The sequence below is a fragment of the Scyliorhinus canicula genome, chromosome 9, assembly GCF_902713615.1.
Source record: "Scyliorhinus canicula chromosome 9, sScyCan1.1, whole genome shotgun sequence".
In the NCBI taxonomy this organism is placed as follows: Eukaryota; Metazoa; Chordata; class Chondrichthyes; order Carcharhiniformes; family Scyliorhinidae; genus Scyliorhinus; species Scyliorhinus canicula.
Genome location: NC_052154.1, coordinates 15,562 through 42,358, shown reverse-complemented (window position 1 = coordinate 42,358; position 26,797 = coordinate 15,562). Strand labels below are relative to the sequence as shown.

At 52.3% G+C, this 26,797-nt stretch overlaps 1 protein-coding gene across 1 annotated transcript in view; it reads right to left on the bottom strand.

Annotated features, from left to right (window-relative positions):
- The window catches only part of tat (tyrosine aminotransferase), a 64,107-nt gene extending 37,577 nt beyond the window's left edge, over positions 1-26,530 (bottom strand). The window contains 5 exon segments of the mRNA XM_038806146.1: positions 15,258-15,416; positions 19,043-19,110; positions 23,128-23,232; positions 25,929-26,137; positions 26,454-26,530. Coding sequence (XP_038662074.1) covers positions 15,258-15,416; positions 19,043-19,110; positions 23,128-23,232; positions 25,929-26,133 — 537 coding nt within the window. The 5' untranslated portion in view covers positions 26,134-26,137; positions 26,454-26,530.
- Between the last annotated feature and the right edge of the window lie 267 nt (positions 26,531-26,797).

The window sequence follows — 26,797 nt, the reverse complement described above, 5'->3', positions numbered from 1 at the left end:
GGGGTAGGGGAAGGGGGGTACAGTCCGAGCAGTCGGGGACCCCCCGCCATGACAGGGCAGTGCCCACGCAATGAATGCCATTATGGTGGCCATCTTGTTGCCCACCCACCCTGGGCGCTGGGTGAACGCACTGTTAATGGCCGTATGGGTGGGTGCTGTCCCCCCTCCCCGCCCACCATACCCAACCGCCGACACCCACCGGGGGACCATCCAGGGACACACCGACGGCGGCCCCCAGTGAGGGCAGTGCCATTAAACAGTGGCCATGACAGCAGGGACAGGTGCCAAGAGCAGGGGCACCGGTGGGGTGGGGGTGGGGGGCATGGGTGGCTGGGGTACGGGTTTCAACCGAGGCGACCATGTAGCCCATGGAAGCTGGCTGTGCGTGGGTGTATCCGCCATAGTAACACTGTAAGGGGTGAGGGGACACAGAGTATAATGTTTGGGCTGGCTGCTGTGGCGGGGGCCACTGCCCTGCACGCAGCCCTGTGGCAGTGGTATCGCGGGTGGCTCAGAGAGGGGGGGGAGGCTGCAGCAGAGGAGCGGGCAGCAGAGGGGCAGCCGCTCGGGCTGGAGGGTTGTCTGCCCGACAGGCCGAGGAGGAGGAGGATCAAGACAAGGACAATGAGGGGGAGGAGGTGGTGGCGGTACCAAGACGGCGTCTGATGAGTCCCCACATGTACTGGCGTTGCATGTCCTTTCAGGAACTCTAGGACCGGGTGTGCAGGAGGAGAACGCAGATGAGACGGCAAACCGTCGCCCACATCTTCCACCTGATGGCACACCTGGCAACGCGTGGGCATGGGGGAGGACACCCTCTCCCGGTGGCCGTCAAGGTGAAGGTCGCCCTGACTTTCTATGCAACGGGGTCGATCCAGTCGGCGAGTCAGGACCGGCATCTCCCAGACATCGGCGCACAGGTGCCTTGACGGACGCCCTGTATGACATCGCAGACCGGTACAAACAGTTCCCTGTGGACCGCGCCCACCAGGATGCCAGGGCGTCAGGCTTCGCCACCATTGCCGGGATGCTCCGGGTTCAGGGGGTAATTGATGGGGTGCATGTCACCCTGCGGCCACCAGCGGATGACAGGCCGCTGCTCACGAACAGGAAGGGGCACCACTCAATGAACATTCAGGTGGTCTGACCATCAGGTGCAGATCCTGCACGTCTACGCCCGGTACCTGGGCAGTGTGCAGGACTCATTCATATTGGTGCACTCGATGATCCCCGACATGTTGGAATGATGCCCCCCCCCCCCCCCCCCCCCCCGGCTGCGGGGCTGGTTGCTGGGCGACAGGGGTTACCCGTTGCGGTCGTTCCTGCTGATGCCTATATGGAGACCACAGAGTTTCGAGGAGACCCGCTATAATGAGGCCTATTGTGCAACCAGGGGTGTGGTCGAGAGGTGCTTTGGGCTGCTGAAGATGCGCTTCTGGAGGGGCCCTCCAATATGACGCCATGAGGGTCGGCCGCATCGTTGTGGTCTGCTGCGTCCTGCACAATATAGCCCAGCAGAGGGGTGACATGCTGGAGGAATGATGTGGAGATGCCGGCGTTGGACTGGGGTGAGCACAGTAAGAAGTCTTACAACACCAGGTTAAAGTCCAACAGGTTTGTTTCAAACACGAGCTTTCGGAGCACGGCTCCTTCACCTGAAGAAGGAGCTGTGCTCCGAAAGCTCGTGTTTGAAACAAACCTGTTGGACTTTAACCTGGTGTTGTAAGACTTCTTACTATGCTGGAGGAAGATGAGGAGGAAGGGCAGGTCTCTCCGGATGAGGAGGATGAGGGGGATAATGAATAGGACATGGGGGCTGGCCAGGCACGGGAGGCTGCACTACGCCATCGGCAGGGCCAGCGAGAATGGGAAGCTTCGATCAAAGCACGTTTCACCAATTAGGGAGGTGGGGTGGGGGGGTTGCTGTGCAGGGGAGCGGCACCACAATACCGCACCCCCTCACCACCATACCGCACCCATTCACCACCAGGCACCCTCACCCCCCACATCACCGACCACACCCCCTCACCACCAGGAACCCTCACCCCCCACACCACTGAACACCCTCACCTCCCACACCACTGAACCACCTGCATGCACACCACCTCCGTTATATATACCTGCGGCACAACGAGCTGGGGGCCCTGGGTTGGCAGTGACAGCGGGTCTGCTCCATGGGATGGAGGATGATGACAGCCCGCTCTGCGGTGAGCTCCGAGCTCCACATCGTGAGACAATGTCTGACTCATGCCCACAGTAGCTCCGTCCACCTGGGTGTTCCCTGCATGCAAGCTGGCCAGTCCATCACACGGCCCTGTCGTATAGCTGGGGACGGGGTGATGGGAACATTTGGGGGGGGTGCTGCCTGTCCCACCCACTGGGCCTCAGCCGTCCACCACCCCCCACTCCCAGTGGCCGTCACGTACCGCCTCATCCCCACACCCATCAGATAGAGCACAGAGGGCTGTAAACTAGGGGCTGGTTTAGCACAGTGGGATAAACAGCTGGCTTGTAATGCAGAACAAGGCCAGCAGCACGGGCTCAATTCCCGTACCGGCCTGCCCGAACAGGTGCCAGAATGTGGCGACGAGGGGCTTTTCACAGTAACTTCATTGAAGCCTACTTGTGACACTAAGCGATTATTATTATTATTATTATTATTGCTATTGTTACGGCTGCCCTCCCCATCGGTGCTTGGGTCCCTGGGGGCCACCGGTCCTGGCACTGGCCGGATTGTGGGTGGGGTGAGGGAGTTGGGGGGGTGGGGTGAGGGAGTTGGGGGGGTGGGGTGAGGGGGTTGGGGTGAGAGAGTTGGGTGTGGGGTGAGGGAGTTGAGGTGAGGGGGGTGGGGGGAGGGGGGTGGGGTGAGGGGGGTTGGGGGGTGTGGGGTGTGGGGGTGTGGGGTGTGGGGGTGAGGTGAGGGGGTTGGGGTGAGGGGGTTGGGGTGTGGGGTGAGGAGGTTGGGGTGAGGGAGTTGGGGGTGGGGTGAGGGAGTTGGGGTGGGGGGTGTGGGGGAGTTGGGGGGGTGGGGTGAGGGAGTTGGGAGTGGGGTGAGGGAGTTGGGGGATGGGGTGAGGGGGTTGGGGTGAGGGGGCTGGGGGGTGGGGTGAGGGAGTTGGGGGTGGGGTGAGGGAGTTGGGGGGTGGGGTGAGGGAGTTGGGGTGGGAGAGTTGGGAGGTGGGGTGGGGTGAGGGGGTGAGGGGGTTGGGGTGAGGGGGTTGGGGTGAGGGGGTTGGGGTGAGGGGGGAGGGGGGTGGGGTGAGGGAGTTGGGGTGGGGAGTTGGGGTGAGGGAGTTGGGTGAGGGGGTTGGGGTGAGGGGGATGGGGGTGGGGTGAGGGGGTTGGGGTGAGGGGGAGGGAGTTGGGGGTGGGGGAGTTGGGGGTTGGGGTGAGGGTTGGGGGTGGGGTGAGGAGGTTGGGGTGGGGGAGTTGGGGGTGGGGTGAGGGGGTTGGGGTGAGGGGGAGGGAGTTGGGGTGGGGGAGTTGGGGGTTGGGGTGAGGGGGTTGGGGGTGGGGTGAGGGAGTTGGGGGTGGGGTGAGGAGGTTGGGGTGGGGGAGTTGGGTGGGGTGAGGGGGGTGGGGTGAGGGAGTTGGGGGGTGGGTGAGGGAGTTGGGGTGAGGGGGATGGGGGTGGGGTGAGGGAGTTTGGGGTGGGGGAGTTGGGGGGTGGGGTGGGGTGAGGGGGTTGGGGTGAGGGAGTTGGGGGGTGAGGGAGTTGGGGCGAGGGGGATGGGGGTGGGGTGAGGGGTGAGGGAGTTGGGGGGTGAGGGGGATGGGGGTGGGGGGTGAGGGAGTTGGGGGAGTTGGGGGGTGGGGTGAGGGGGGTGAGGGAGTTGGGGGGTGAGGGGTGAGGGAGTTGGGGGGTGAGGGGTGAGGGAGTTGGGGGGTGAGGGTGAGGGGGGTGGGGTGAGGGCTGGGCACACATGTGTTGAAAGGGGCCGCATACAGGCAGGGAGTTCTCACTTGGTGACGCGCCTCCGACCTCCGCATCCTCCGGCTCGCCAATAATATGCAGTGCCCTCTGCCCAGGCACACAGTTCTGGTGGTAACCCTCCGGTCTTCTGCCATTCCCGGCGGTTTACAATGGTCTTGTCCTTGGAGGGGGGGGGGGGCGGGAAAACACAAACAGCGACAGTGTCAGATGGTCTGGCGCTTGCAGCCCAGCGTTTGGGTCTCTGATGGTATTGATGCCGAGGGCACCCGGCCATTGTGGGTGCAGCCATGTGCATCAGGGTGGCGATGGGGGTGGGACCGTCCCCCTGGGGGGGGGGGGCACATGTGTGTGGGGGGGGTAGGGGGATGGTGCCAGGGTCACAGTGCTGGGTACTCACCCTGGCTGCCCTGAGGAGGTCGTGCAGCTTCTTCCAGTACTGGTCACTTGTCCTGCCGACAGCGCTGATGGACTCGGCCACCTCTGCCCAGGCACAGCGAAGGATGCCTCCTGCCGTCCTGCGTCCCAGCCCGGGATACAACACCAGCCTCCTCTTCTCCACGGCGTTCTGGAGGGTGTCCATCTCGCCGTCCCTAAATCGCGGGGCTGCTCGTCTGGTGGCCATCTTGTGGCCCGGAGTGTGTGGGGGGGGCGAATATTTAACTCCAGCCACAGCGTTGCGTCATTGACGGAACTGGCGAATCGGCAGCCGCTCCCTCAGGTGCTTCACGTTCCACCCGTGCTGTTGAAAAGCTCCACCTGGGTGCCCGATGACGCCATCATGAAACTCCACGGTTTTCATGACGGCGTCAACACTTAGCCTCGTTTTCGGAGAATCCAGCCCCCCTGCACCTAAATGCACGCAGGCAGCACAAATAGAGACAATGGGTATGATTTGGTGGGGATGACTGAAACATGGGTGTAGGAGGGCCGGTACTGGGAGTTGGATGTTCAATGGTACTCGGTATTCCAAAGGGATAGACCGAATGGAACAGGAGGTGGAATTGCTCTATTGCAGGGGTGGGCAAACTACGGCCCGCGGGCCGCATGTGGCCCGCCAAAGGTCTTTATTCGGCCCACCAAGTCATTTAAAAAAAAAATAAAAAAATAAAAATAATTTTTTTTTAAAAATAATTTTTTTTTTTAAGGTTAATGGGGGGGGGGGGGGGGCTGTTGGGTTACTTACTGGTATAGCGTGGATATGTTGACTTGAGTAGGGTGATCATTGCTCGGCACAACATCGAGGGCCGAAGGGCCTGTTTTGTGCTGTACTGTTCTATGTTCTATATGAGGCGCCCAGAATCATAACCGGGTGAGGTAATTATTTTACTTAATATACTATGCGGCCCTTTAAAATTGTGAATTTCTGAATGTGGCCCTTGCACGGAAAAGTTTGCCCACCCCTGCTCTATTGGTTAAAGGTGGCATCAAGGCTGTATTAAGAAATTATATTGGCACTAAGGGCCAAATGTTTAATTGATCTGGGTGGAGATAAATATCAAGGGAAAAAACTCCTTGGGAGTAATTTACAGGCCCCAGAGCAATACTCCAAAAGTGGGGCATAGAATAAATCAAGAAATAAGGAGGCTTGTAAGAAGGACACAACGGTAATCATGGGTGATTTTAACATGCATATTGACTGGATTATTCAAATTGGTAAGGGTAGCCTCAAAGGACAATACTGCACAGGAACAGGCCCTTCGGCCCTCCAAGCCTGTACCGGTCATGGTACTAACCTTGCCCAAAACCCTCAGCACTGCCTTGTGCCATATACTTCTTTACCCATCCTATCCATGTGTTTGTCAAGATGCCTTTTGAATGCTGTTAATGTATCTGCTTCCACAACCTCCCCTGGCAACGCGTTCCAGGCACTCACCACCCTCTACGCAATAAACCTGCCTCGCACATCTCCTCTAAACTTTGTCCCATGAACCTTAAACCTATGCCCCCTGGTGACTGACCCCTCCACCCTGGGAAAGAGTGCCTGCCCATCCACTCTGTCCATGCCCCTCATAATCTTGTAGCCCTCTATCAGGTCGCCCCTCAACCTCAGTCTTTCTAATGAAAACAGTCCGAGTCTATTCAACCTCTCTGCATAGCTAACACCCTGCAGACCAGGCAACATCTTGGTAAACTTCCTCTGCACCTTCTCCAAAGCCTCCACATCCTTCTGGTAGTGTGGCGACCAGAATTGTGCGCAATATTCCAAGTGAAGCTTTACCAAGGTTCGATACAACTGTATCGTGACTGGCCAGTTTTTATTCTCGATGCCCCGTCCAATGAAGGCAAGCATTCCGTCTGCTTTCTTGACTACCTTGTCCACTTGTGTTGTCACCTTCAAAGATCTGTGGACATGCACGCCCAGATCACTCTGATTTTCTATATTCCTACGAGTTTTGCCATTTACGGTATATTTCCCCTCTGTTAGACCTACCAAAATGCATTAGCTCACAAAAGGGAGAAAAACGTTCCATGGCTGAACAAGGAAGTCAAGAAGGTTATAAAGGCAAAAACTAGGCATGCCATACTGCAAAAGCTAATGGTAAGCTGGAGGATTGGGAGAACTTTAAGGTTCAGCAAAAGGCTACTAAAAATAAAGTCCAAAGAGCTATGAACAACAAAAGGAAACTAGCAGAAAACATGAACAGTGATACCAAAAGCTTCTAAGGAGGAAGAGAATAGCTAAAGTAACTGTTGGCCCTTTAGAGGACGATACTGGTGAGGAAATAATGGGGAACGCAGAGATGACGGAGGCACCGAGCCAATGTTTTGCTCTGTCTTCACTGTAGAGGAAATTAATTGTTTTCCAAAAACTGCAGTTAATGTAGAGTAACTTTGTGCAATAGCCATCACTATGGAGATGGTATTGAATGGGATTAAAGGCAGATAAATCTCTGGGACCTGCTGGCCTGCACCCTAGGGTACTAAGGGAAATTGCAGCAGAGATAGTGGATGCATTGGTTATGATATTTCAGAATTCCCTGGATTCTGGAAGGGTCCTGGTGGATTGGAAACCCACTAATGTGAACTCCTATTCAAAAAGGGAGAGAGGAATAAAGTAGGAAACGATCGACCGGTTAGCTTGACCGGTAAGTTGTTGGAATCAATTATTATAAAAAATTTTTTAAATAATTTTTATTGAGATTTTTGAAAAATGTATAACAACAGAACAATAATAATAATAACAATAACAATAATAAACATCCCCCGGCACCCATAACAATGCATATAATGAACCCCCCCCAAACCCAATAAACAACAAAATAAATTAACAATAAATTAAATTAAGATAAACAATGCCCCCCTGAACCCCCACCCCCCCCCCCCCCCCCCCCCCCCCCCCCCCCCCCGGGTTGCTGCTGCCGCTGACCTAGTTCCCTACCTTTGAGCCAGAAAGTCGAGGAATGGCTGCCACCGCCTAAAGAACCCTTGTACCGACCCCCTCAGGGCAAATTTGACCTTCTCCAGCTTAATGAATCCCGCCATGTCATTGATCCAGGTCTCCACGCTTGGGGGTCTCACATCTTTCCATTGCAACAAGATCCTCCGCCGGGCTACTAGGGACGCAAAGGCCAAAACACCGGCCTCTTTCGCCTCCTGCACTCCCGGCTTCACCCCAACCCCAAATATCGCGAGTCCCCTGCCTGGCTTGACCCTGGACCCTACCACCCTCGACACCGTCCTCACCACCCCCTGCCAGAATTCTCCCAGTGCCGGGCATGCCCAAAACATATGGGCATGGTTCGCTGGGCTCCCCGAACACCTAATGCACCTGTCCTCACCCCCAAAAAACCTGCTCATCCTCGTCCCGGACATATGAGCCCTGTGCAGTACCTTGAACTGGATGAGGCTAAGCCTCGCACATGAAGAGGAGTTCACCCTCTCCAGGGTGTCCGCCCATGTCCCCTCCTCAATCTGCTCCCCCAGCTCCACTTCCCACTTAGCCTTCAACTCCTCTACCGACGCCTCCTCCACCTCCTGCATCACCTGGTAGATGTCAGACACCTTCCCATCCCTGACCCACATCCCCGAAAGCACCCTATCCCTTACCCCCCATGGGGGTAGCGAAGGGAACCCCTCCACCTGCCGCCTAGCAAACGACTTGACCTGAAGGTACCTGAACATATTCCCCGGGGGGAGCTCAAACTTCTCCTCCAGCTCACCCAGGCTCGCAAACCTCCCGTCAATGAACAGGTCTCCCAACTTCCTTATGCCCGCCCTGTGCCACCCCAGGAACCCGCCATCAATGTTCCCTGGGACAAACCGGTGGTTCCCCTGCAGCGGGGCCTCCACCGAGCCCCCCACTTCCCCCCTGTGTCGCCTCCACTGCCCCCAAATCTTGAGGGTAGCCGCCACCACCGGGCTCGTAGTGTACCTCGTTGGAGGGTGCGGCAACGGCGCCGTTACCAGTGCCTTCAGGCTCGTGCCTCCACAGGACGCCATCTCCATCCATTTCCATGCTGCCCCCTCCCCATCCATTACCCACTTGCGTACCATCGAGACATTTGCTGCCCAATAGTACCCAGAGAGGTTGGGCAGTGCCAGCCCCCCTCTATCCCTGCCCCGCTCCAAAAAGACCCTCCCCACCCTCGGAGTCCCGTGCGCCCAAACAAATCCCATGATGCTGCTATTCACCCTCCTAAAAAAGGCCCTCGGAATGAAAATGGGGAGGCACTGAAACAAAAACAAAAACCTCGGGAGCACCGTCATTTTAACGGACTGTACTCTACCCGCCAGCGACAGCGGCAGCATGTCCCACCTTTTAAACTCCTCCTCCATCTGCTCCACCAACCTAATAAAATTAAGCTTATGCAAAGTCCCCCAACTCCTAGCCACCTGAACCCCCAGGTACCTAAAACTCCTCACTGCCCTTTTTAGCGGGAGCCTACCAATCCCCTCCTCCTGATCTCCCGGGTGTACAACAAACAGCTCACTCTTGCCCAGGTTCAACTTATAGCCCGAGAAACTCCCAAACTCAGCAAGAATCTCCATCACCTCCGGCATTCCCCCCACCGGGTCTGCTACATACAGCAGCAAGTCATCCGCATACAGCGACACTCGGTGCTCCTCCCCACCTCGCACCAAACCCCTCCACCTCCTCGACTCCCTGAGCGCCATGGCCAGAGGCTCAATTGCCAACGCAAAAAGCAAGGGGGACAGGGGGCACCCCTGCCTCGTCCCACAGTAGAGCCTGAAGTACTCGGACCTCCTCCCATTTGTCGCTACACTCGCCATCGGGGCCTCGTACAGCAACCTTACCCATTTAATAAACCCCTCCCCAAACCTGAACCTCTCTAACACCTCCCACAAGTACCCCCACTCAACCCTATCAAAGGCCTTCTCCGCATCCAATGCCACCACAATCTCCGCCTCTCCTTCTGCCGCCGGCATCATTATCACATTTAGCAGCCTTCGCACGTTAGTGTTCAGCTGCCTCCCCTTCACAAAACCCGTCTGATCTTCATGTATCACCCCCGGCACACAGTCCTCTATTCTAGTGGCCAAGATCTTCGCCAGCAACTTGACGTCCACATTCAGCAGTGAAATTGGCCTATATGATCCACACTGCAAGGGGTCCTTATCTCGCTTCAGGATCAGGGAAATCAGCGCCCGTGACATCGTCGGGGGCAAAACACCCCCCTCCCATGCCTCGTTAAAGGTCCGAACCAACAGGGGGCCCAACAAGTCCGCGTATTTTTTATAAAATTCCACCGGGAACCCATCCGGTCCCGGTGCCTTCCCCGACTGCATGTGGCCAATCCCTCTAACCAGCTCCTCCAACTCGATCGGCGCCCCCAGTCCCTCCACCTGCTCCTCCTGCACCCTTGGAAATCGCAGCCTGTTCAAAAAATTCCCCCCCCCACCACCGGCGGCTCCGACCGGTACAGTTCCCTTTAAAAGTCCCTAAAGACCCCATTGACCTCTGCCCCCTGCCGCACCACATTCCCAACCCTATCCTTCACTCCACCAATCTCCCTAGCCGCGTCCCGCTTGCGAAGCTGATGCGCCAGCAACCTGCTCGCCTTCTCTCCATACTCATAGACTGCTCCCTGCGCCATCCTCCACTGTGTCTCCGCCTTTCTGGTGGTCAATAAATCAAACTTGGCATGCAAGCTACGCCGCTCCACCAGCAACTCAACCAGTACCCCCACTCAACCCTCCGGGGCCTCCGCATACCTCCTATCTACACTCAACAGCTCCTCCACCAGTCTCTCCCTCCTCTCCCCATGGGCTCGGATGGAGATCAGCTCCCCCTAATCACTGCCTTCAGAGCCTCCCACACCTTCCCCACCCGGACCTCCCCAGTATCATTGACCTCGAGGTACCTCTCGATACATCCCCGGACCCTCCTGCACACCTCCTCATCAGCCAACAACCCCACGTCCAGACGCCAAAGCGGGCGCTGGTCCCGCACCTCCCCCATCTCCAGATCCACCCAATGCGGAGGATGGTCCGAAATCGCAATAGCCGAATATTCGGCATCCTCCACCTTTCGGGACCAGCCCCCTACTCAAAACAAAGAAATCAATGCAGGAATAAACCAGGTGCACGTGGGAGAAAAAAGAATACTCCCGAGCCCTCGGCCTCCCAAACCTCCAGGGATCCACCCCTCCCATCTGGTCCATAAACCCCCTCAACACCTTGACCGCCGCCGGCCTCCTGCCTGTCCTAAAACTAGAACGATCCAGCGGGGGATCCAGCACTGTATTGAAGTTCCCCCTCATGATCAAGCCCCCCCACCTCCAGGTCAGGAATGCGGCCCAACATACGCCTCATGAAACCAGCATCATCCCAATTTGGGGCATATACATTTACCAACACCACCCTCTTCCCCCTGCAGCTTACCGCTCACCATCACATATCTGCCGCCACTATCAGCCACCACCTCAGATGCCTCAAATGCCACCCTCTTCCCCACCAGGATCGCCACCCCCCGGTTCTTCGCGTCGAGCCCTGAATGGAAAACTTGCCCCAACCACCCCTTCCTCAGACGGACCTGGTCCGCCACCTTCATGTGGGTCTCCTGAAGCATGGCCACGTCCGCCTTCAGCCCCTTCAGATGCGAAAATACCCGGGCCCGCTTCACCGGCCCATTCAACCCCCTCACGTTCCACGTGATCAGCCAGATCAGGAGGCACCCCGCCCCCCCCTCCCCCGTCGACTAGCCATAGCCCATCGACTGCTCTCCCCTGGCCAGCACCCCCCCACTCGGCCCATTTCCCACGGCGATAGAACCTCACCCGACCCGCCCGACCCACACCAGCTCCTCCCTGGCCAATCCAGCAGAAACCCAGTATCCCCCCCCCCCCCCCCCCCCCCCCCCCCCCAGGCTAGGACCCCTCCTAGTCCGCAACGCTCCCTCCATAGTACTCCCTTGAGCCAGCTGACCCCGGCAGCTCCTGCCCTAACTCCGACCCCTCCCGATATGGGGTCTCCCCCCTCCCCCCTGCAGCAGCTCCTTGGCACCGCTCCAGCGCGTGAAAACGGAACTGATATCCACGCCCCTCACCTCCAGCTCCACCCCCCTCGTCCCGCGGCGTGGGAAACCAGAGGAAAGCCCGCGCTTTCCCACTGCCCCACCCACCCCCTCAATGCAGCTCCCAAATAGCAGTCCCAACCCATCCACCGACCCCGTACAAACAAAAACAGAACAACCACAGACCCCAACACCCCCCTTAAAACGCAAAACCATAACCAACATCATTCGAAAGCAGGAAAAAAACAAACAGAATAGCCAGCAACAGCATAAGCAGTGATACAAAGACCCCCCCACAGTCCCCAATCCCTAGTTCGAGTCCAACTTTTCAGCCTGAACAAAGGCCCACGCCTCCTCTGGGGACTCAAAATAGTGATGCCGGCCCTTGTAGGTGACCCACAAGCGAGCAGGCGGCAGCATGCCGAATTTCACCTGCCTGCTGTGGAGCACCGCCTTCGTCCGGTTAAACCCAGCCCTCCTCTTGGCCACCTCCGCACTCCAGTCCTGGTAGATACGCACTACCGAATTCTCCCACTTGCTGCTCCTCACCTTCTTGGCCCATCGCAGAACACACTCCCGGTCACTGAACCGATGGAACCGCACCAGCACCGCCCGCGGGGGTTCATTCGCCTTAGGCCTCCTGGCCAGTACTCTGTGGGCCCCCTCCAGCTCCAGGGGCAGATGGAAGGATCCTGCCTCCACCAGCGAGTTCAGCATCACGGCCACATAAGCCGGCAGGTCCGACACCTCCAGCCCCTCCGCGAGGCCCAGGACCCGCATGTTCTTCCTCCTTGACCGAAACTCCATCTCCTCAAAACGATCCTGCCACTTTTTGTGGAGCGCCTTGTGCATCTCCACCTTCCCCACGAGGGCCGAGACCTCATCCTCGCGCTCAGAGGCCTGCTGCTGCAACTTAAGGATCGCTGCACCCTGGGTTGTCTGGGTCTCCAGCAGCTTACTTGTCATAACCTTCAGGGGTTCCAGGAACTCCCCTTTCAGCTCCGTGAAATAGCGCAGAAGGGCCGCCTGCTGCTCCTCTGCCCACTGCCTCCACTCCTCGGGGGCTCCACTGGCCGCCATTTTGTCCACCTTCCCCCGCTTTTCCAGGGGAGCTGCTGCCGTTTTTTTTCCCCTCGCCCCACTCCGGGTCCGCACCATAGATCCTGGGGGGTATTGCTCCAGACCCCTTTGCACACCGGGAATCGTCGAATCAGCGCCGTTTGGGGCCCTTAAAAGTGCCCACAAGTCCTATAAAAGCAGGAGCTGCCGAACGTGCGGCTTAGCTCCACATAGCCGTAACCGGAAGTCGGAATCAATTATTAAAGAGGAGATGACTGAACATTTGGAAAGACAAAGCTCAATCAACCATTGTCAGCATGGTTTGATGAAGGGTGAGTTATGCTTGACTAATTTGCTTGAGTTCTTTGAGGACGTAACCAGCAATGTGGATAATAGGGAACTTATGGATGTGGTATATCTAGACTTCCATAAGGTGTTTGCATAAAAGACTGATCCAGAAGGTGAGATCCAGAAGGTGAGGGGATTGGTACTTGTGTACTAGATTGGATTGAGGGTTGGCTGAAAGCAGAGGGTTGGGATAAATGGGTCCTTCTCTGGCTGGTGAATTGTAACTAGCGGGGTGCCGCAGGGGTCAGTCCTGGGATCTCAACTGTTTACAATCTATATAAATGATCTGCAAGCAGGGACAGAGTGTAACATAGCAACATTTGGGGATCATTGTAAAATAGGTGGGAAAGCAGAGAGTGAAAAGGAGATAAAGATTTTACCAAACAGGTATGTATAGGCTAGGAGATTGGGCCAAAATTTGGCAGATGGAGTTTAATGTAGATAAGTGTGACGTTATCCATTTTGGCCAAAAAAATAGAAAGAAAATTATTACATGCTGTACATGTGTACAGTTTTCTGCGATTCATGATTTCCCCTTATCCACCTTGCTGGCTATGTCCTCAAAGAACTCAAGCATGTTTGTCAAGCATGACCCTTCATAAAACCATGCTGACAATGGTGGCTGGAACTTTGTCTTTCCAAACGTTCAGTCATCTCCTCCTTAATGATTGATTCCAGCAACTTCTCCACCACAGAGGAAACAGAAATTATTATCGAAATAGAAAGTAGATTAAAAATGCACCTGGGCAGAAGGATCTGGGCAGAGGGATCTGGGCAGAGGGACCTGGGTGTCTTTTGTTCATGAATCACAGAGAGTCAGTACACAGGTACAGCATGTAATGCAAAAGGCAAATTGAATGTTTGAGTTTATTGCAAATGGACAGGAGTATAAAAGTAGAGAAATGTTGTTGCAATTGTTGGTGAGACCACATCTAGAGTATTGTGTCCAGTTTTGGTCTCCTTATTTGAGGAAGGATGTGGTGGAATTGGAGGCAGTTCAGAGGAGGTTCACCAGATTGATTCCGGGGATGAAAGGGTTAATGTATGAGGAGAGATTAAACAGTTTGGGCTTATGCTCGCTGGAGTTTAGAAGGATAAGAGGGGATCCGATCAAGGTATATAAAATACTAAATGGGATTGATAAAGTAAACGTAGACCAAATGTTCCCCCTAGAACGAGAGGTCACAGATATAGGTTGTGAGGCTATAGATTTAGAACTGAGATGAGGAAGAACTACTTCTCACAAAGGCTGGTGAATTTGTGGAACTCTCTGCCCCATAGTGCGGTAAAGTTTGAGTCATTAAATGGTTTCAAGAAGAAGATAGATATATTTCTTATTTTAAAAAGGGGTTAAAAGGATATGGGGAACAGGTGGGGAGGTGGATCTAAGGCCAGGAGGAGATCAACCTTGATCTGACTGAATGGCGGAGTAGGCTCGAAGGGCTGAATTGCCTACTTCTGTCTGCTCCTAATTTCTATGTTACTTCCAGTACATCCACTATCTCTGTAGCTCCTTCCTTTAATATCCTAGGATGCTACTCATCAGGCTCTAGGGACCTATCAGCCTTTAGCCCCATTAGTTTCCCTAGTGATTTTATTGTATTAATTTTCTGCCCCCCCTCCTGCCCCTTGATTATTTAATATTTTTAGAATGTTATTTGTGTCTTCCACCATGAAAACTGACGCAAAGTATTTGTTTAACTCCTCTGCCATTTCCTAGTATTTCCCCAGTCTCATTCTCTAAGGGGCCCATGTTCACTTTGGCTTCTCTCTTCCTTTTTATATATTGAAAGAAACTCTTACTGTCCATTTTTATATCGTTTGCGAGTTTACCCTCATAGTTTATTGTCACCTTCTTTATTATTTTTTGGTCACCTTTTGTTGGATTTTTAAACTTTCCCAATTCTCTGACTTATCACTAATCTTTGCCACATTGTATGTTTTATTTCAGTTTAAAACTATCCTTCTCTTCCATGATTAACCTAATCTAAGGCATTTTTGTGACTGTCTCTCGGAACCAAATGTCCAGTTATCTTCTTCACCCCTGAAGAATTGCAGTATCGGATATCAGACTCCAGCTTATTCTTTGTTGCACCAGCCCAACATGCCACAGCCCAACACATCACCTACCATGCCAGCTTTATTGTCTTTAATTTATCTAATTAAGTTTCAAGTTTTAGAAATATCACTCAATGATTATTTGTAGTTTAAGTTTAAGTGGTTTAACTAGTTAAGGTGTAAAGCTAATACAATATTTATATCTCCCCTAGTACCAGTTTATAATATTACTCCAGTAAATTAATGGCTCTAAACTGCTTGCAGAGCTGTTGGAAATCCTCTTCCATTGTATGAGAGAGAGACATCAACCTGACAGACAATGTTACCCGGATCCAGAACCATTTAAACCACAATTCATACTTTGTTTACACTATAGTTACATACCAGCAAGTTGTAATGTTTGATCTCAATGTCCAGAGACACCGCCAATGTTTTATAGAGAGAGAATCCAGGCCGAGGAATCAATATGTTTTGACCTGGATTTGCCAAGACAGAGATGGCCAGTTCAATGGCCTGACTACAGCCACTTGTCAAAATCACATCCTAAAAAGGAAAAAGCACTTGGTGTAAATCAAATTAATTGCATCTTATCTGTTTCTAAATAGATCAGAAATCTATGGGGTGTTTTAGCCCCTACAACATTTACATTCAAAACATGCCCCTCACCAACCCCCAACAAACATATAAATCAGGAGTAGGAGGAGGCCACTCGGTCCCTCGAGCCTGCTACCCCATTCAATAGGATCACAGCTGATCTGATTGTAACCTCAACCCACATTCCTGCCCCCAATAACCTTTCACCCCCTTGTTAATCAACAATCTATCTAGCTCTGCCTTTAAAATATTCAATAACTGTGCTTTCACTGCCTTGAAAAAAAAGTTGAAAGACTCACAACTCTATCAAAGAAATTATTTCTCCTTCTCTCCGTTTTAAATGAGTGACCCTTTATTTTTAAACAGTGACACCTAGTTCTAGATTTCTGACCAGAGGAAACATCCTCTCCTCACTCACCCTGTCAATGCCCCTCAGGATCTTAAAGGTTTTGATCAAGTCGCCTCTTACTCTTCTAAACTCATAAGACAACCTCCCTATAATATCTTCGGGAGTCCAGAGAATTAAAAAAAAAAGGTTTATTCAATCAGACAAATAAAGGCGGCAGCCCAGCACACAGCACGTCAGTCGCAGCCGGGACGATTCTGGCCGGCATTTAATGCCTGGATCACCAGTCCCTACTGCTAGGCCTCAACCCTTCAGTGGGGGAGCTCGTATTCCATGACCCCCAAAGTCTAAGTCCTTCTGTTGTTTAGGATGGAGGAAGTCTCCTTCGCCGCTTTGCTCACGGCTGTGTTTCCAGTGGTTGTGGGGCTGAGGCTGGGCCGGGAAGCATTGCTTCCGCACCGATCACCTGGGAGGTGCTGTTGGTGGGCTCTCCCTGGCAAAACTGTCATCTGAGACTATGGATGCCTCTGTCTCCACGTCTGACCCAGAATCTTCCATCTTGTTCATATCTGCATTCTGTCCTGGAGAGTATTGCTCCTTGACCCCCGGGGGATGTGCAAAAGGGACAAAGAATTGCTTTACCTGGTGGGGCCAGTTCTGGTGCGGGATTCCTGCCTTTAAGATGGTCCTCGTGTTTTTGTACCGTCTGCTCCTTTGTTTTGGCTCCTTCCGTTGGCTATGGTACTTTTTCTGGAGATCTTGTTTTCTCTCCACCTCCCGCCGATATTAGGAAATGTCAGGCTAAGGTGGATTCATACTCTACGGTCCATCAGTAACTCAGCCGGTGCTATCGCAGTTGTCATATGCGGTGTGGTCCGATAGTTGGAGAGGAGATGCACCAATTCAATCTCTATTAACTCTGTGGTTTGTTTTGTTATGCCCACTCAGTCAGGTTGTTTGTAGAAGGATAGTACAGGGCGGTCCGAATGTGTTTCACTCCATTCGCCAGCATGAACTTTGAGAATTCCTCGCTGGTGAGTGAAGTTATCAGTAACGAGCACCTCCAGGATACCATGGACACTAAACAACTGACGTGGCTTCTCAATGATAGTTGCAAAATGGTAGATGGCTTCTGGTAAAACTACATCCATTTTGAATGGGTGGTGACAAGTAGTAAAAATATTGACTCTAAGAAAGACCTGGCGAAGTTGATGTGTAAGAACCGCACCCAGGGGTGAAGAGAAGCTGATATAGGAGCTTTTGATGTTGCTGACATGCCTCACCAACCTCTCAATGTCGCCATCAAGCCCAGGCCACCCCGCGACTTCTGGCGAGTATCTTCATTATGGACACACCCGGGTGCAGTATGATTTTTCTGTGTTACCTCAGGACCAGTACATGGCCTCCCCTCAGTAGAACGCCCTCCTACACGCTAAGCTCTTCTGCTTAGTTGTGAAAACGGCAGCGCCTCAGACAGTTTTCCCAGTTGCCCCCGTACCAGCCTCCCCGAACAGGCGCCGGAATGTGGCGACCAGGGGCTTTTCACACTAACTTCATTGAAGCCTACTCGTGACAATAAGCATTTTCATTTCATTTCATTTTCAGGGTGATGTGGCACAACTTCACCAAGGTCGGGTCCTTTTGTGTCCACTAATGAATTTGTGAGGCTGTGACTGGCAAGGTTTGTATAAAATTTAACGGCAAGACAACTTTGTCTGCGAGCGGTGGGGATGGGGGTGTGGCAACAGCAATGGGAGTCGGCTGAGGGCATCCGCATGGGCAATTTGTGCGTCCAGGTGATGTTCAAAGGGATACTCGCTTGCCGTTAACAATAGTGTCCATCGGTGCATCCCAGCCGACGCTATTAGTAGCATTGCCTTTCTTCCTTCAACGGGCCCGGCAATGATTTGTGACCCATGATGATTGCAAAGTGCCACCTGTCAATGTACTGGTAGAACTTTTTGACCACGAGTCTATTCCTTTCAATCTGAGCGTACCCATGCTCTGCATTGGCCACAGTTCTCAGCCCACAGGCTATTGGCCTCTCTGCCCCGTCATCCACAGTGGGACAACATTGCCTCGATGCCCTATGGGGAGGCATTACACGTGTTCAGGGTCGGTCTGGAAGGTTTAGAATGCATTAGCAGCTGAGAGGACGACAGTTGATGTTTTACTTTGGCAAATGCTCTTCTTGTGGGGCCCTCCATGCCCATTCCTGATGTTTTTTAGGAGTCTATGTCAATATGGTTGCCAAATTTGGAATCAATTTTCCATAATAGTTAACGAGTCCGAGGAATGATCATAGCTCTGTTGTATTCCTAGGTTTGGGGGATCTACTTCATAGCTTGAACCTTTTCTTCCACAAGGTGCAAGCTGTGACCTCTTTGACCTGGTGAATGCCCCTTTACCTGAAACTTGCCCCTTTTTAGGTGGACATGTGCCTCAGAGAAACAACGAGGACTTTCTCCAAGTGATCTAGGTGCTCCTTCTCGGTGGTCCTGGTAATCAAGATGTCATCAAGGTAGTCTGTCACCCTTAGGAGTCCTTGAAGGCTACTCTCCATAACCCACGAGAAGATCACGCAGGCAGATGATATCCCAAATGGAAGCCAGGGGTATTCATACAGCCCCCTGTGAGTATGAATGGTCACATGTTTCCTGGATCCACATCCACTCCAATAATCTTTAATGTGGCACCTTATCAATGGACTTCTGGAAATCCAAGTACAGTACATTCTTTGGTTCTCCATCAACCAATTTATTAGAGCTCTTATGCTGTGAATAAAGGGGCTGGTTTAGCACACTGGGCTAAATCGCTGGCTTTGAAAGCAGACCCCAAGGCAGGCCAGCAGCACGGTTCGATTCCCGTAACAGCCTCCTCGAACAGGCGCCGGAATGTGGCGACTAGGGGCATTTCACAGTAACTTCATTGAAGCCTACTCGTGACAATAAGCAATTTTCATTTTCATTTTCATAAATGTGATTTCCCTTTCACAAAACCATGTTGACTCTGCCTGATTGCTTTGAATTTTTCCAAGTGCCCTATTATAACATCTTTAGTAACGGCTCCTAACATTTTCTGTGTGACACATGTCACATCCTTGACATCTCCTCACTCCAGGCACTATCTCTTTCCCCCACATTTGCCCTTCCCAAAAAAAACCTTCCCTCTCATGCCTCCTTTCCAACCCCCATCCCCACCATAGAATCTCATGTTGCTGGATCATTACCTTTGCCTCAAGAGGTGACTCAGGGCAGCTGTAAAAACCAGCCACTGCGTCTCTGCTGCTCTGATAGCCTAGATAGAAAGAAGCAGAAATGAGCACACAGTGAATGAGCATGCCAATTTTCCCTGAGCCATTCTACACAAGTTGATTCATCCTCATCTAGCTGACAAACAATTTAAGGCTTTTGAGAAGAAGGAAACCCTGGAACTTGTGTCTTAACCTAGAGAAGCTGAGCACTCAGAAAATCTCGAGGTACACCTGAAGGTTCTGAAGAGATCAGTAAACAACTAATAAAGCAAAGCCAAATAAATTGAACGGTTATTGAATTATTGTTGAATCAGCTGCTGGATCTAGCACTGATACCAAAGACAAATTGAGACAAAGCAGCAATTTAATGCAGATGCACCTGGGTGGAGGGTTCTGGATGTCTTTGTTCCTGAATCACAGAAAGTCGGCATTCAGGTACAGCGTGTAATTAAAAAGGCAAATTGAATTTTAGCGTTTATTGCAAAAGGGCTGGAGTATAAAAGTAGAGAAGTGATGTTGAAATTGTGTGGGATGTTGGTGAGACCACATCTGGAGGTTTGTGTCCAGTTTTGGTCTCCTTATTTGAGGAAGGATGTGGTGGCGTTGGAGGCAGTTCAGAGGAGCTTCACCAGATTGATTCCGGGGATTAAAGGGCTGACAGATGAGGAGAGATTAAACAGTTTGTGTTTATATTCACTGGAGTTTAAAAGGATGACAGGGGATCTGATCGAGGTGTATAAAATACTAAATGGGATTGATAAAGTAAACATAGACCAAATGCTCCGTCTTGTGGGGCAATCTAGAACGAGAGGTCACAGGTTGCGAGGCGGTAGATTTAGAACTGAGATGAGGAGGAACTCCTTCTCTCAGAGGGTGGTGCATTTGTGGAACTCGCTGCCCCATAGTGCGGTGGTGTCTGAGTCATTAAATGTTTTCAGGAAACAAATAGATATATTTCTGATTTTTAAAACGGGTTAAAGCGATATGGGGAACAGGTGGGGAGGTGGATTTGAGGCCAGGAGAGATCAGCCATGATCGGATTGAATGGCGGAGCAAGCTCAAAGGGCAATTGCCGACTTTGCTCCCAATTCCTATGATGTGGAAATGCCAGCATTGGACTGGGGTGAGCACAGTAAGCCGTCTTACAACACCATGTAAAAGTCCAACAGGTTTGTTTCGAATCACTAGCTTTCAGAGCGCAGCGCCTTCCTCAGGTGAATGAAGAGGTGGGTTCCAGAAACATATATATAGACAAAGTGAAAGATGCAAGACGTTACTTTGAGTGAGCGTATTTGCAGGTAATTAAGTCTTTACAGGTCCAGATGGAGCAACAGGAGAGAGGGATAATCCCAGGTTAAAGTGGTGTGAATTGTCTCAAGCTAGGACAGTTAGGAGGATTTCGCAAGCCCAGGCCAGATAGTGGGGAGGTGAATGTAATGAGACATGAATCCAAGGTCCCAGTTGAGGCCATACTCATGCATGCAGAACTTGGCTATCAGTTTCTGTTCGGCGATTCTGCGTTGCCACGCGTCCTGAAGGCCACTTTGGAGAACCCTTACCTGAAGATCAGAGGTTGAATGCCTTTGACTGCTGAAGTGTTCCCCGACTGGAAGGGAACATTCCTGCCTGGTGAGTGTCGCGCGATGTCCGTTCATCCGTTGTCGCAGCATCTGCCAATGTACCATGCCTCGGGACATCCTTTCCTGCAGCGTATGAAGTAGACAACATTGGCCGAGTAGCATGTGTATGTACCACGTACCTGGTGGGTGGTGTTCTCACATGTAATGGTGGTACCCATGTCGATGATCTGGCACGACTTGCAGAGATTGCCATGGCAGGGTTGTGTGGTGTCGTGGTCGCTGTTCTGAAGGCTGGGTAGTTTGCTGCATACAGTGGTCTGTTTGAGGTTGGGCGGTTGTTTGAAGGGAAGTAGAGGGAGTGTGGGGATGGCCTTGGCAAGATGTTCGTCTTCGATGATGTGTTGAAAGCTGCGAAGAAGATGTCATAGTTTCTCCGCTCCGGGGAAGTACTGGACGACGAAGGGTACTCTGTCGGTTGTGTCCTGTGTTTGTCTTCTGAGGAGGTCGGTGCGATTTTTTGCTGTGGCACGTTGAAACTGTCGATCGATGAGTCGAGCGCCATATCCCGTTCTTATCAAGGCATTTTTCAGCATCTGTAGATGTCTGTAACACTCCTCCTCATCTGAGCAGATCCTGTGTATACGGAGGGCTTGTCCATCGGGGATGGCTTCTTTAATGTGTTTAGGGTGTAAGCTGGAGAAGTGGAGCATCATGAGGTTATCCGTGGGCTTGCGGTAAAGAGAAGTGCTGAGGTGACCGTCTTTGATGGATATGAGTGTGTCCAAGAATGCAACCGATTCTGGAGAATAGTCCATGGTGAGTCTGATGGTGGGATGGAACTGATTGATATCATTGTGTAGTCGTTTCAGTGATTCTTCGCCGTGGGTCCAAAAGGAAAAGATTTTATCGATGTATCTGGTGTATAACGTCGGTTGAAGGCCCTGTGCGGTGGGGAGGTCTTGTTCGAACTTGTGCATGAAGCTGTTGGCAATTGAGGTGTGAATTTGGTCCCCATGGCTGTCTGGATGAAGAACATGGATACCACCATTACACGTGAGAACACCACCCACCAGGTACGCGGTACATACTCGTGCGACTCGGCCAGCGTTGTCTACCTCATATGCTGCAGGAAAGGATGTCCCGAAACGTGGTACATTGGCGAGACCGTGCAGAACCTGCGACAACGGATGGACGGACATCGTGCGGCAATCGCCAGGCAGGAATGTTTTCTTCCAGTCAGGGAAAAGTTCAGCAGTCAAGGGCATTCAGCCTCTGATCTCCGGGTAAGCGTTCTCCAAGGCGGCCTTCAGGATGCACGACAACGCAGAATCGCCGAGCAGAAACTGATAGCCAAGTTCCGCACACATGAGTGCGGCCTCAACCGGTACCTTGGATTCATGTCGCATTACATTCACCCCCCACCATCTGGCCTGGGCTTGTGAAATCCTACCAACTGTCCTGGCGTGAGATAATTCACACCTCTTTAACCTGGGGTTAGCCCTCTCTCCAGTTGCTCCGTCTGGATCTGTAAATACTTAATTACCTGCAAATACTCACATTTCAAGATATCGTCTTGCATCATTGACTGTGTCTACCTATGTGGTTGTGGAACCCACCTCTTCATTCACCTGAGGAAGGGGCAGTGTTCCAAAAGCTAGTGATTCGAAACAAACCTGTTGGACTTTAACCTGGTGTTGTAAGACTTCTTACTACAGAATCAAAGGAGGGGGAGAGGGTCATAGTCATAGAGTCAGAGAGGTTTACAGCATGAAAACAGGCCCTTCGGCCCAACTTATCCATGCTGCCCAGATTTTACTTCTAAGCTAGTCCCAATTGCCCACATTTGGCCCATATCCCTCTATACCCAGATTTCCCATATAACTGTCTAAATGCTTTTTAAAAGACAAAATTGTACCTGCCTCTACTACTGCCTCTGGCAGCTCATTCCAGACATTCACCACCCACTGTGTGAAAAAATTGCCCCTCTGGACCCTTTTGTATCTCTCCCCTCTCACCTTAAACCCATGCCCTCTAGTTTTAGACTCCCCTGCCTTTGGGGAAAGTTGTTGACTCTATACTTTATTGATGCCCGTCATTATTTTATAGACCTCTATAAGATCACCCCTAAGTCTCCTACACCCCAGGGAAAAAAAGTTCCAGCCTACCCAGCCTCTCCTTATAACTCAAACCATCAAGTCCCAGGAGCATCCTAGTAAATCTTTTCTGCACTCTTTCTAGTTTAATAATATCCTTCCGATAATAGGGTGACCAGAATTGTACACAATATTCCAAGTGTGGCCGTATTAATGCCTTGTACAACTTCAGCAAGACGTCCCAACTCCTGTATTCAATGTTCTGATTGAGTATTTGGTTAAACAAAGCCCTCATAAGATTGGAAATTGACTTTGTGCTTTAAGATTTGAAAGTAGTTTACAGCCCAAATCCCAGATCCTCAGATATGTAAAGATTCCAAATCCATACCTATGGAGGAAGCATAGCCGTTGAATTTGCCAGAATCTACTGCGTTTTTCATGGCTTGTAAAACCTTGTTATCAGTTGGCAGGTTGCCGAACACTGTGGGGTCACCTTTAACAAAATGACAGTTAATTATTAAACATTTATTAATCATTTCTCTGCTCAAATGGGGCCACTTCCAACGAATCATTCCCACCGCAATAATCCACTCTGAACAGTACCGGCTGCGCCCATTGCTGGAAGAAGCAAGGAAAATGACTAGGCCCTGTCCACTACCCCCTGTCCCTCATCAGGACCTGTCAACCCCTCCCTGTTCCTCACCCAGACCTGTCCACTCCCCTCTGTCCCTCACCCAGACCAGTCCACTCCTCCCTGACCCACACCAGGACCTGTCCAATCCTCCCTGACCCACACCAGGACCTGTCCACCCCTCCCAGGACCTGTCCACCCCACCCTATCCCTCACTAGGACCTGTCCACTCCTCCCTGTCCCTCACCAGGACCTGTCCACTCCTCCCTGTCCCTCATCGTGACCTGTCTATTCTCCTCTGTCCCTCACCCAAACCTGTCCACTCCTCCCTGTCCCACACCAGGACATGTCCACTCCTCCCTGTCCCTCACCAGGATCTGTCCACCCTCCCTGTCCCTCACCAGGACCTTCCACTCCGCTCTGTCCCTCACCAGGACCTGTCAACTCCGCTCTGTCCCTCGCCAGTACTTGTCCACTCTGCTCTGTCCCTGACCAGGACTTGTCCACCCCTCCCTGTCCCACACCAGGACCTGTCCACTCCTCCCTGTCCCTCATCAGGAACTGTCCACCCCTCCCTGTCCCACACCAGGACCTGTCCACTCCTCCCTGTCCCTCATCAGGATCTGTCCACCCCTCCCTGTCCACTCCTCCCTGTCCCTCACCCGGACCTGTCCTTTCCTCCCTGTCCCACGTCAGGACCCGTGGGCAGCACGGTAGCACAAGTGGATAGCCCTGAGGCTTCACAGTGCCAGGGTCCAAGTTCGATTCCCGGCTTGGGTCACTCTGTGCGGAGTTTGCACGTTCTCCCCGTGTCTGTGTGGGTTTCCTCCGGGTGCTTAGGTTTCCTCCCACAGTCCAAAGATGTGCAGGTTAGGTGGATCGGCCATGATAAATTGCCCTTAGTGAGCAAAAAGTTCACGAGGTGTCATCGGGTTACGGGGATAGGGTGGAAGTGAGGGCTGAAGTGGGTCGGTGCAGACTCGATGGGCCGAATGGCCTCCTTCTGCACTGTAAATTCTGTGTTCTATGTCCCTCACCCGGACCTGTCCACTCCTCTCTGTCCCTCACCAGGACCTGTACACCCCTCCCTGTCCCTCACCAGGACCTGTCCAGCCCTCCCTGTCCCTCACCATGAACTGTCCACTCCTCCCTGACCACTGACCAGGACCTGTCCACTCCTTCCTGTCCCTCACCCAGACCCATCCCTGTCCCTCACTCAGACCTGTCCACTCCTCCCTGTCTCTCACCAGGACCTGTCCACTCCCTTCTGTCCCTCACCACTGACTAGGACATGTCCACCCCTCCCTGTCCCTCACCAGGACCTGTCCACCCCTCCCTGACCCTCACCCAGACCTGTCCACTCCTCCCTGTCCCTCACCCAGACCTGTCCACTCCTCCCTGTCCCACGCCAGGACCCGTGGGCAGCACGGTAGCACAAGTGGATAGCCCTGAGGCTTCACAGTGCCAGGGTCCGTGTTCGATTCCCAGCTTGGGTCACGCTCTGTGTGGAGTTTGCACGTTCTCCCCGTGTCTGTGTGGGTTTCCTCCGGGTGCTCCGGTTTCCTCCCACAGTTCAAAGATGTCCAGGTTAGGTGGATTGGCCACAATAAATTGCCCTTAGTGACCAAAAAGTTCACGAGGGGTCATCGGGTTACGGGGGTAGGGTGGAAGTGAGGGCTGAAATGGGTCGGTGCAGACTTGATGGGCCGAATGGCCTCCTTCTGCACTGTAAATTCTGTGTTCTATGTCCCTCACTCGGACCTGTCCACTCCTCTGTCCCTCAGCAGGACCTGTTCACCCCTCCCTGTCCCTCACCAGGAACTGTCCAGCCCTCCCTGTCCCTCACCAGGAACTGTCCAGCCCTCCCTGTCCCTCACCAGGAACTGTCCACTCCTCCCTGTCCCTGACCACTGACCAGGAACTGTCCACTCCTTCCTGTCCCTCACCAGGACCTGTCCAGCCCTCCCTGTCCCTCACCAGGAACTGTCCACTCCTCCCTGTCCCTGACCACTGACCAGGAACTGTCCACTCCTTCCTGTCCCTGACCACTGACCAGGACCTGTCCACTCCTTCCTGTCCCTCACCCAGACCTGTCCACCCTCCCTGTCCCTCACCCAGACCTGTCCACCCTCCCTGTCCCTTACCCGGACCTGTCCCCTCCTTCCTGTCTCTCAACTACAACTCAATCCCAGTTTTTTTTCTACTTTTGAATCTCACAGATTCCAAACCCGGTTTACAGTATTTTCTATAATTTTGATTCTATTGAATATTGTCTCCAACTCTGGTTCTATGATGTGAAATGTGCTGATCCCCAATCTGCCCGGAATCTCACCCTATTGTTGAAAAATAACCACCAGGTGAAAAAATTATCAGAATTTAAGAATGTGGATTGGGAATTGGGAATTATGGGTTGGGAATTGCGAAAAGGGAATTGGGAATGGTGGATTGTGGATTGGGAATTGGGAATTGTGGATTGGGAATTGTGGATTGTGGATTGGGAATGTTCTGTTCTTGGCTGGATGGAGGGGAAAGACAGGTGATTGGACCGTGTCTCTTACCAATAGACAGGGAGATCATGGCTTTGTCCGGGTTGGGCTCGATCCTCATGTTGTCCACGATGGCTCGGATTGGGTTGAATGTTCGTTTGGACATTTCCGAGGAGCGGACGTTCCACTTGGTGCGTTTGGATTTTAATCTTCCCGAATAAACAAAGCTGCTGCCTTTGAGGATGGAATCGAGAATCAGCAAGTCCTCACTGGCCATTGCACTGGAAAATAACAAGATCACAAATCACTGGAAGCAGCAGAATGAAGGGAAGGGGAAAGAGAGAAGGTGAAAGGAAAGGGAGTAAAGAGCAGGAGATGAGTTAGGGCAGATTCGGTGCTGCCGTTTCTGACTCTTCCTCTGAGTCCATTTCAGCCCTTTTAAAATCAACACTAATCAAACCGGAATGGCACAAACACCCCGAGTTCTAAATCATTAAATGGTTAAACCCAATGTCAGTTACACTGACATGAATTCGTTCGGATTTCGATGTTGTTCTAAACACAGAAGCAATGAAGGAATTTGAGTCAGTCGGATACCTGCTCTGGGAGAAAGCTGGGAAGATGTCCAGGAACTTGGAGCTGTGAGTGAGGCTGTCAGTGGGGAGTGAAGGTGGTGCTGGGGTCTAAAAGCAGTGCTGTGAGGGGAGGGAGCTGGGATCAGACAGCCCATTGGACCCAGAGGTGGGCTGTGTCCGGTCACCGACCCCGACTCTAACTGACGTCCAACAAACTGAACAAGAACAAGGACAAAAAAACAACACAGAATTTCTCAATCAAAGTCAATACTGGTCGATACCACGAGCAGCTTCCAGATCCACGCACCAAAAACCTGTCATCCAGGAAAGTGACGCCATCACTGCGATTTTGTTTTTAGATTTTGT